This window comes from Malus sylvestris, chromosome 11 (assembly GCF_916048215.2).
Source record: "Malus sylvestris chromosome 11, drMalSylv7.2, whole genome shotgun sequence".
Classification (NCBI taxonomy): Eukaryota; Viridiplantae; Streptophyta; class Magnoliopsida; order Rosales; family Rosaceae; genus Malus; species Malus sylvestris.
The window spans coordinates 20,058,216-20,068,826 of NC_062270.1; the positions used below are offsets into that span (position 1 = coordinate 20,058,216).

The 10,611-nt window shown below is 37.5% G+C and overlaps 1 protein-coding gene across 1 annotated transcript; it reads right to left on the minus strand.

Moving 5' to 3' along the window:
- Positions 1-3,918: 3,918 nt before the first annotated feature.
- LOC126591567 (5-methyltetrahydropteroyltriglutamate--homocysteine methyltransferase-like) lies at positions 3,919-8,795 on the minus strand. Its single transcript, XM_050257300.1, has 12 exons — positions 8,540-8,795; positions 7,846-8,199; positions 7,659-7,746; positions 7,432-7,559; positions 6,951-7,342; positions 6,706-6,869; positions 5,820-5,900; positions 5,561-5,727; positions 5,351-5,456; positions 4,993-5,243; positions 4,711-4,912; positions 3,919-4,478 (listed from the first exon to the last, which is right to left on the minus strand). Exons 1-12 carry the CDS (start codon positions 8,701-8,703, stop codon positions 4,101-4,103), a joined length of 2,475 nt encoding a protein of 824 aa, XP_050113257.1. The 5' UTR covers positions 8,704-8,795; the 3' UTR covers positions 3,919-4,100.
- Between the last annotated feature and the right edge of the window lie 1,816 nt (positions 8,796-10,611).

A 10,611-nucleotide genomic window follows, 5' to 3' on the forward strand; every position in this document is an offset into this window, starting at 1 on the left:
TTCATGGAAATTTCATGACCTTGCAGAGCTTTTTCGAATTAGAGCTTTTCTTGCTTGCGATTTTGAATTATTTCAAATTATGAATGAAAAAGCTTTTTTTTTTTTTTTTTTACAACATTGTTGAGAGCTTAAGCTTTCGAGTTCTTAGTTTATATCAATGTTTTAAAAGGCTCGCCTCAGGACGTGCCTAGGTGTCATCTGAGGTTGGGCGTGAGGGTTGCCGCCTCTGTTTTGAGGGAGTGGGTAGAAGGCTTCGCCGGAGCCGCCTAGGCGCACCTGAGGCGAGCCTTTTAAAACATAACGCTGGTGTGGATCTTTCAAATTATATGGGTAGACACTTATTATTATTTATTTGCATGCCTGTGAAAAGGCTAGTGACAATTTGTGGCGATATTCATGGAAATTTCATGACCTTGCAGAGCTTTTTCAAATTAGAGCTTTTCTTGCTTGCAATTTTGAATTATTTCAAATTATGAATGAAAAAGCTTCTTTTTTTTTTTTTTTTACAACATTGTTGAGAGCTTAAGCTTTCGAGTTCTTAGTTTATATCAATGTTTTAAAAGGCTCACCTCAGGGCGTGCCTAGGCATCCTCTGAGGCTGGGCGTAAGGGTTGCCGCATTTGTTTTGAGGGAGTGGGCAGAAGGCTTCGCCGGAGCCGCCTAAGCGCACCTCATGGGGGTTTTTTTTTTTTTTCAAACTCCCAAACCCAAATTTTGGGTAGGGTTTTACCTGACTCATACCTCTTCCTTGCACTATTGTCTCTCTGCTTTATTTTCTTCTGATTTTTGTTTTTTTCTATAATGGATGTGTGCTGTCAGCGTGCATTGTTATATGTGCTCATTGTGCTTTTCATCATCTATTATATATATAATATGAATATATGTGTATATATATTTATAATATATGTGTGTGCTCAGGATGGTTATTCATTAATAATCTTTTTTTTAAGGGTAAATTACATAATAACCCCTCATGTTTGAGGTCTATTACAACTCCATACAACATCTTTAAAACATTTCACTTTCATACCTCACGTACTGTTTTATTTCAAAATAATCATCCGTTACATTTTCCATCCATTGATTCGTTAAGCGCTGATGTGGCTGCCACGTTTGTGTCACATAGTTGCCAAATGTGTGCCACGTGGCAATTTTTTTTTTTTTAAAGCTGAATTTTCTTAAAAAAAAAAGAAAGAACAAAAGCTGAAACAAATGCCCCCCAAACCCAGGAAGAAAAAAACCACCCCACCTCTCTGTCGATTATTCCCCTCACCGCCCCTCCCCCTTTCTTGCTGCAGCGACTAACCCCCACCCTCCCCCCTCATTCTGTGACTGATCTCGCCAATTATTCCCCCCCCCCACCCCACCTCCATTCCCGATTACCCCCCCCCCCCACACTCAGAAACCCACATCTCTCCCTCCGCACTCACCCTCTTCCCTCCTCTACAAACCTCACTTCTTAAATCCAACACCCATTCCTTCCATCTTCACCTCACGAACTTGGCGTAAACTGGATCTGAGTTTTTTTTGTTTTTGTTTTTTTTTTTTGGGTTGCAGGTGGGGGGTCAGGGGAAGAAGATGAAGATGGGGGAGAAGAGAAGGGAGGAGGAGGGGGGGAAAGACGAACTGAAGGGGTTTTTTTGTTTTTTTTTAATTTATTTTTTCTGGGTTGTAGAGGGAAGAAGATGAAGATGGGGGAGAAGACAGGAGGAGGAAGAGGGGTGGGGAAGACGAACTGAAGGACTTTTTTTTTTTTCTTTTTTTTCTGGGTTGCAGGGGGAAGAAGATGAAGATGGGGGAGAAGAGATGGGAGGAGTAGGGGGGATAAGGTTTCAGCTTTTGTATTTGGTTTTTTTTTTTAGAAGATTCAGGTTTTAAAAAAAAACTAAATTTTTTTTTGCCACGTGGCACAAACGTGGCAGCCAAGTCAGCGCTTAACGGATCAATAGATGGAAAATGTAATGGAGATATTATTTTGAAATAAAATAGTACGTGAGGTATGAAAGTGAAATGTTTTAAAGATGTTGTATGGAGTTGTAATAGATCTCAAACCTGAGGGGTTACTATGTAATTTACCCTTTTTTTAATATAATATATATGTACGCTCAATGTATATATTAAAAAATTTAGGTCATGTGAGGCTTCGCCTCACGCTTAGGCCGGGCTATCCCTCGGACGCCTCGTCCACGCCTCACGCTTTTAATAAATTGGTTTATATCAAGACATTTGATATGGTTTCATTTATTTTGTGAAATTAGATACTTTCTATGAAGATTTTTCTTTGGAGTTCGGTAAATTGATTGCTCCTTTGGCAGTAAGTTTGACATTAGTAAATTTTGGACTTTAATTTCAATGATTACCCAACATTAATTGTTATTGATTAGCATTTTGTTTTCTGGAATTTGGACTATGAACAGTTCAAAGGTTTTGGGAAAGGAATGTTTTTTAATTAGGCCAATTGGGTTCTCCTGGCAATACAATGTCGAAATTTTTTAAATCCGAGTCCGACAATTTTGGCAAGGTGAAAATGAGCTGTGATTGGGAAGGTAATATCATCCTAATATATTTTTCGTAGCAATTTACTTATTTGCATTTTTCAACTTTATGTGTCCAAGAGGTTTCAAGTGTTAGAGAGTGTATGTATTAAGGTTAATCAGTAGTGGTACAAAATGTAAACATCACTTTGAGTGATTAATATAAACTCTCTACGTTTTCATTTTGAATGTTGAAGTTGGAAATTGCATTGGTTAGGATACTAATGATCAGAAAATAACTTTGTTTAAGGAATGCCCGTCTATGGGTGGATTCTCATTTTATGGAAAAGTTGACTAAATTTCTTCTTTGTTGTTTTCATATGGTGCTTCTGTGGTGGGTTTTGAAATTTCAGTTGTGGATGTGAAATTCATTTCTCAAGATAGTTGCGATAATGCCTATTTTTCTCTCAAAGCTCTTTCAGTCGAGTTGCCAGAATCAGTGATTGAAGCTCTCCATGACAAGTCGGACATCGGCCTGATACACTACTCTCACCCTTTCCTGCTTTTAATTTTGATTGTTTATGTAATGTGTGCTTTTCATTGGCAATTTGTTTTGCTGAATTTTATTTTGATAATTTGTGAAATTTTTGTTTTATTTTTTGTCGACAGCTTTTAGGGTTATTGCCTACAAATTCCAAACAGAAAAGTTAGAAGAGCTACGGATTTGCTTTCGACTGGTTCCCCTCTATTGAGTGCAAACGTGCTCCTAATATACTTGAATTGATTCTAAAGTTGGTGTCTTTTTCTGGGATTGTTTGTGGTTTTGTGAGTGTTGCTTAGGTAAAACGTGGGTTGTCTAAATTGCTACATTTAAGAATGCGATTGTATTGCTGCAGGATTTTCATTTAATTTTTCTATGGATATTATTCATGTCTGTTGTCGGTTATAGTTTGAAAACCCGTAGCAAAGCATGGGCATTCCTGCTAGTTAGTACTCCTAAAACTAAGGAGTCATTGCATCACACATTGTTGTAAACAAGTATGAATGCTGAGATTGTGGCTTGGAATTGATATCAATTTCCTGAATTTACTGAAACTTTTAGACCAAACCAGTTGCTGTTTCAGAACACCAGTAGCGAACACTCCGCGAAAATAATCGTACCCGACCCTAGTATCAACAGAGCACGGATACGTTACATATATGTACCAACCAAAATGCCTAAAACTGAAAGAATTTAGGTTGTAATGCACTGAAGCGAGAGGGCCGCCCCACGTCCCATGCTATGATGGAACTCTTCACTTTCTCAACGTGAGATTACGTTCCACATTCACTATGTATAAGCATCTTATGTCATCATCACATAATCGCAGCGTTACAAGCAAACGATTCACTGCATATCTACCAATATGACAGGTACAAACAATTGAACAAAGAGAAAATCTGCTGGCATCAAAACGTAACGATTTTTATTTGCAAAAATGTAAATATAAAGGAGAAAAGAAAATACAGAGAGCATATGGAGATTTAAAGATGATAAACGGCAACAGAGCAGACATCAACGGAAAAACTCAACAAAAAAGAGACAAAATTTCCCGTCTCAAAGCTGAAACCCAATGGGCCCTCAGCTCACCGGTTACTTGCCTGAGTGCCCAACATCTTCCGATTGTACTTGGCAGCAGTAACCATGTTGTTGAGGGCAGGCTGGACTTCAGAGTATTTGCGTGTCTTGAGACCACAGTCGGGGTTAACCCAGATGATGTTCTTCTCAAGGACCTTAACAATATTCTCAATTTTGACACTGAGTTCCGTGTCTGACGGGATCCTTGGTGAGTGGACATCATAGACACCAGGACCAATGCCAGAACCAAACTTCAGTCCCTCAGGGAGGACCGAGAGCAGTCTCTCATCCGATTTGGAGTTCTCGATTGTGATCACATCCGCATCCATGTCAATGATCGAGTGAATTATGTCATTGAACTTTGAGTAGCACATGTGGGTGTGGATCTGTCCAATACAATAAGTCCAAGCATTACACTCCGACATAGTAGGCCCATTCATGCTATGTTAATATGCATTCAGTCTTTCATTTCTGGAAGTCATCTCTTTGTATTCGTTTCTTTGATACATAATGTCTTTTGTCAAAGCACTTATAAGATCTAGTATTGAAGTCTAAGAAAATATGATAGGAACTATCGATTTACAGACAGGAATAAATGGTAGAGAAGTGAAAAGGAACCTGAGTAGTATCCTGAACACTACAGTTAGTTATCCTGAAGGAGTGAACAGCCCAATCAAGATAGAGAGACTGCTCAGCCTTCCTCAAAGGCAAACCTTCTCTTAGAGCAGGCTCATCAATCTGGATCACAGTAATTCCCGCTTTCTCAAGATCCTCAACCTCATCCTTCATGGCCAAAGCAATCTGATAGCAGGTCTCAAATCTGAAAGCATACATCGTGTTAAACACTAGAAAGAATAAAAAACAAAAAATTACATGAAATCAATGTGCTCGTATTCTTACCTGGGCTGGTCATTTCTCACAAACGACCAGTTCATAATGGTGACAGGTCCAGTGAGCATTCCCTTCATAGGTCTCTTTGTCATTCCCTGGGCTAGTGATGACCAGAAAACTGTCATGGGATCTGGGCGACTCACATCACCATAGATAATAGGTGGCTTTACACAGCGAGAACCGTAAGATTGGACCCACCCATTGGAAGTAAACGCAAAACCAGATAATTGCTCTCCAAAGTACTCAACCATGTCATTCCTCTGGGTTGGCAAGTCATTGGCAAATATAATCAAGAATCAAAAACCCTCCTTTTACAACAAAAACATGGCCTATATGAGAGAATAAGCATTCGATCTAGGGAACTCACCTCGGGCTCTCCGTGCACCAATACATCAATGTCCAGCTCTTCCTGAAGCTTGACAACTTTGTTAATTTCTTCCTTCATTGCATTGACATAATCTTCCTCAGAGATTCTAGGAAGATACAGTGACTGGTTTAGTATCTACTGTCAGATTAAAAATTAATAAGAAAATAACAGAGTATGCGGCAACACAAACTTCCAGACAAGTATGCTAACTTTTTATCCTTGTATTCCCGGCGCACTCTTCTAAGATCCATTGTTTGAGGGAAAGATCCAATGGTTGTTGTTGGAAGAATTGGAAGGTTCAGCTTCTTTTGCTGAGCATCCAGCCTTGTACTCACATTTGTGGGTCGGCGGTGGTCAGAGCCCTTCAGAGCAGCAACCTGTGCAAGAAAGAATGATACTCCAATAAGTGAAAGATAATCACTGCATGTCAATTTAAGATATTTAAGCATAAAAAAACTCAAAAACTTACAGCCTTTTGCACAGCCTCATTCGTCACCCTGGGGGAGGATTTTCTTGAAGCTTGAGCTGCAGCATTGGCAGTGAAAAATGCCTGGAAATGAATTGGTAGTGACAAGATAAAAAATACTAACCAAAATATCCTCAAGAAAGCTTTGAAGAATTACAAAAACGTTTCTCTAACACAGAATCATACATATTTTCTCCCTCTGATTATACAGATTTTACATATAATACGAATTCAAGTGCAATGATCAGGGTCAATTTTAATGTCCATTAAGTTACCTGCTTCTAGATGGAACAATGGCAACAACATTGTAGATAAACAAACATTAAATATTGCACATAAAAGTTATCGGTCAAACACTTCAACTTCAAAACGCTACTGGATCAAAAGTAAAGCAAGAACAGATGACATTTACTGGTTGAATTCTGTACTTCATGCACAGAGGCATGAGGGTATACAAATAATCTATCAACAACTAAAGATGGAGAATGTCCTATGTGATCTTCTAGGATATGACCAACAGAAATCTTTGACCAAAGGAGACAATTATAATAATTTGGAAAGAGTTTTTTAAATTTATGTATAGGAGTCATATGAATTAGATCATACATATATACTTAAATTAGGCTTCCAACAATAATCATCTTATTAATTTAGTTGGGGAAATTTGCGACAGAAGGATTCAATGAGACTAAAGGTTCACAAACATTAATACTGAATTGGGGTAGTAATGATAGTTGCTAGGTGTCATTCGGGATTTATGAAAGTTCTAAGAATAAATTAAGACACATAATTAGTAATTATTAGATGGATGTATAAGAAATGGTTCTCATCCAAATTAAAGTTCTAATTTGTGGATGCCTCAGATAAAAAATAGGTAATATATAACTACCTCATCCTTCTGTCCGGACAATGCTTTAGCCAAGGCATTTACTTCAATAACTTTTTGGGCTGCAAACGCAAGCCATGGTTTAATATCTTTATCCAACTTAGTCTCGTTCTCTAAATCAACTGCAGTGTGGAGGAGGGAGCAGGATGTTGAAACCACAATCTTGTCTGCCAAAAAATCATATGGATCAGATTATGCAGCCAACTGAAAATCCTTCTCTTATAAAAGAATGCCCTTATGAATAAGACCTTTTCCAACAATGCTTTCAAGAGCCTGCAGGATATTGACGGAGGATGCAAGATCGTTGGCCCATATATTCCTTCCATCAACCACTCCAGCAAAAAGGTGTTTTCCAGTAGGAAATCCACCCTTAATCAGATCAAGGGTCTTTGCTCCACGAACCAGGTCAAACCCATAACCAGTAACACCCTTCAAAGAGGTAATTGTTTTGTACGCTTCGGCAGTAACATCAGAAAAGTATGTCTCAATCAGAACATTTAAACCAGAGAAAGATGACTCTAGTTCCGAGTACGTATGAGTAAATGCTTCCAATTGATTAGCATCGAGATCCAATACAAGGGTGGGCTCATCAAACTGGACCCAGGTAGCACCGGCTGCCCTTAGTTCAGCCATAACCTCCCTGCATGGTTTTAATCATTAGTAGAGATAATTTCAATCACGGCCAACATACCAACAAATAAATAGTTTAGAAAAGGTAAAGTCAGTTACTTGTAAACTGGAAGAATATAGCGAAGTAGGGAGAGGGGGGAAAAAGATTGTTCAATACCCCTTGCTGGTTTTGATAGCAACAAGTAGGATACAGGTCCTATAAGGACGGGAATTGTATCCACTCCAAGCTGCATTGGAAGTTGTAACCAATTATCAATGAGTCAACAATTCAAACAAAAGAACTTGGAACAAAAGGCAAGACGATATTGCAATTGAGGAATACTTACAGCTTTGGCCTCCTTGAATTCATCCACTGCCTTGTGCGATGCATAAGAGAACCTAATATGTGGGCCCAATTCAGGGACAATGTAATGGCTGCACAAAAGGACACGCGGTACATGTTCCATGAAGAAAATTTATAAACACAAACCAAAACTTATTGAAATACTATGAGATGCATAACTATTCACTTACTAGTTGGTGTCAAACCACTTGGTCATTTCCATAGCAGGAACATTTGCATTTCCCCTAGCCATGGAAAAGTAGGTCTCGAAACCAATCTCGCTGTGTTTCCAACCATACCTAGGGGGTACAGCCCCAAGCATGGCTGTGGTATCTAACATCTGATCATAGTACGAGAAGGTGTTGCTTGGAATATACTGAATACCAGCATCAGCCAGCTGCTTCCAAATGCTGGACCTAAGACCTGCAGCCGCCTTTTGCAATTCTTCGGCACTGCTCTTCCCATCCCAGAAAGATTCCAAGGAAAACTTGAGCTCTCTTTTCGGTCCTATGCGGGGAAGACCAACAATGTGGGAGGCCACTGCTCTGTTCCGCCGTATCCATATGTCATCAAACAAAGTAAAGTTCACCTATTTGGGTTGCTAACAAAAACCAAAAGAGCAACAGAAAAGACCCATTTGCATGTGGTCCTTCCTATCAAAGTCTATTCAAACAATCAAAATGGAAAGAAAAACACTGACAGATATCACAGTTACAAGCCATAAATTAAAACAAAAATTCCAGCGCTTTCTTGATTAATTTGCAAACAAACCCATCATTCCTTGGCAAAATAAGAAGAAAAAGACTCCAAAAACAAACAAAAAAAATACAGAAAAAGCTATGAAATGAGAGAAATGGAAAACCCAGAAAAGGAGAGTACAAATACCTGGTAGAGGTTGTGTGGAAATGGAGGTGGTGGGTACAGCGAAGAAAAGTGGGACGCTTAACTGAGAGATAGAGAGAGCCATAAGGCCCAAAACTAATTGACGACACTTGGTTCATTTTCGTAAGCTCAAAATTGTCTCTGGATGCTGGAAGGATGGGTTCCATATGGGTTTTTTTTTATTGTGGGAGTTGGAGGGATTCAAGGTGGGAACGCCGAGCACAGTGGTGCTTTTAGGGTGGCGAAGGTTTAAATTTAAGAAACTAACTAAAAGGCTTGAAAGCTTTGAGTTTTAACGATAAGGACAAAATAAAGGGTAAAGTGAATAGTACCAGGATTGACTTTTTAGTGTAAAAATGTGGTTTTTCGTTAAAGTGAACAGTACCGGGTGCTTTTCGTTAAAATTCCCATATGAATTTTTTATTTTTTATTTTGTTTAGTACATCCATCTTTTTACATTGAAGAGAAGAAGATTTCTGCTAAACCACATAATAAACATCCTAATTTGCTATCGAATTTGTTATCCATAAAATTCGAACTTAAGATCTTTTACTTCTAAATGAAGAAAAATACAACCAAATCATAATTATGAGTGGCTAAATTTATGAATTTAGCTATAATATTTGAACCGTTTCAAATTGTTTTATAACAAATTGTCATATTAATTTTTTGAAATCCTATTTGTCATTTCACTTTAATTACAATAAGTTTTTCATTAAAAATAAGTTATCTGTTTCGAACATAATTTGTCCATAGTGTTATTTTGGACATGTGCTGGCCAATCAGTTGAAAATTTAGATCGTCCTTTAATGTCTATTACTTTTTCGGAAAACAAAATATTGTGAACTATAAACAATCTTTTCAAATTACTAGTGTCTTTGAAGTTGAACATGGTGAGACAATGAAATAATATTTTTGATATGTTACAAAAAAATGTGAAACTTAAGTTTATTATTATTAAAGAACTTTAAAATAACGAAATTTATGAATTTGAAAAATTGATTATTTCAGAATTTTTTAATACCTCTGTTATCATCTTGGTTGACAAGATTCATATGGGCTACTGAGGAGTAAGCAATGATCTTAAGATCGATCTGTCTTGAAGTGGTCAAGGAAGTATATATTATAGCAATCGCGCTTGAAGTATAAATGAAAGGAGTTAAATTATTATTATTAGGGAAGCGTTTTAAATTATTACAATAATTCATGCAAAGGGAGAGTTTCAAACTCGAGACGCAAGAGTAAACACCCAAAACTCTGTCCACTATTAGACCATATGAATAGTAATTAATTCTCCTGAATTTGCTTAAAAATTGAGTTCATATGACAAATAGAAATAAGTGTATAAGTTCATATAATATTTCAAAAATTTTCCTTTTTGTTTAATTTAAACACCACCATCTATCTAAGCTCACACCAATTTTAATCTATGCCCACTAAAAAAATGAATTTTAACTGTTTCTAAGAACAACACGTTTATTACCAATTTGCCCTTAAGCACCAACAAAACACACGCACAATTCCTAATCTTTAACTTGAAAGTCTAATTCTCTTAAAAATAAACTTAAAGTCTATATGCTTATTTTAATTTGATTAAACACTAGAAGCAAGGGTTTTCATATGTATGTTTTTCCAAAAAAGTAATAGCTCCCAACAAAGCACCCATGCTGAATGCAGTTCTAAAAAACATAGGAGCTATAAATATTCTAGAGCTTAAAATAATTCCAAAAATCATAGAGGCGACATGTGGACTTATGTTCAAGAAAGACAAGATTGCCCTCATTAAATGGGCATGCTTATCAAATACTCCCACGCACAGCTCATCACCCCTGAAAGTCTAAGCAGCTGAATACGACTGCTCAGCGGAATGGGCTTGCATAATAGTTGGGTGAGGTGGCCTGTGTAATTGGAATTTGTATTCTCCGAAGAGAGTGAGACCTGCAAAACACTATAAGGAAAAGGAAACTTGTTGAAAGTAACAAGACGTGACACATAGATATGACCAGTGGAGGGATCAAGACAACGGTAACCTTTATGATGAGAAGTATAACCTAGAAAGACACATGGTTTATAAC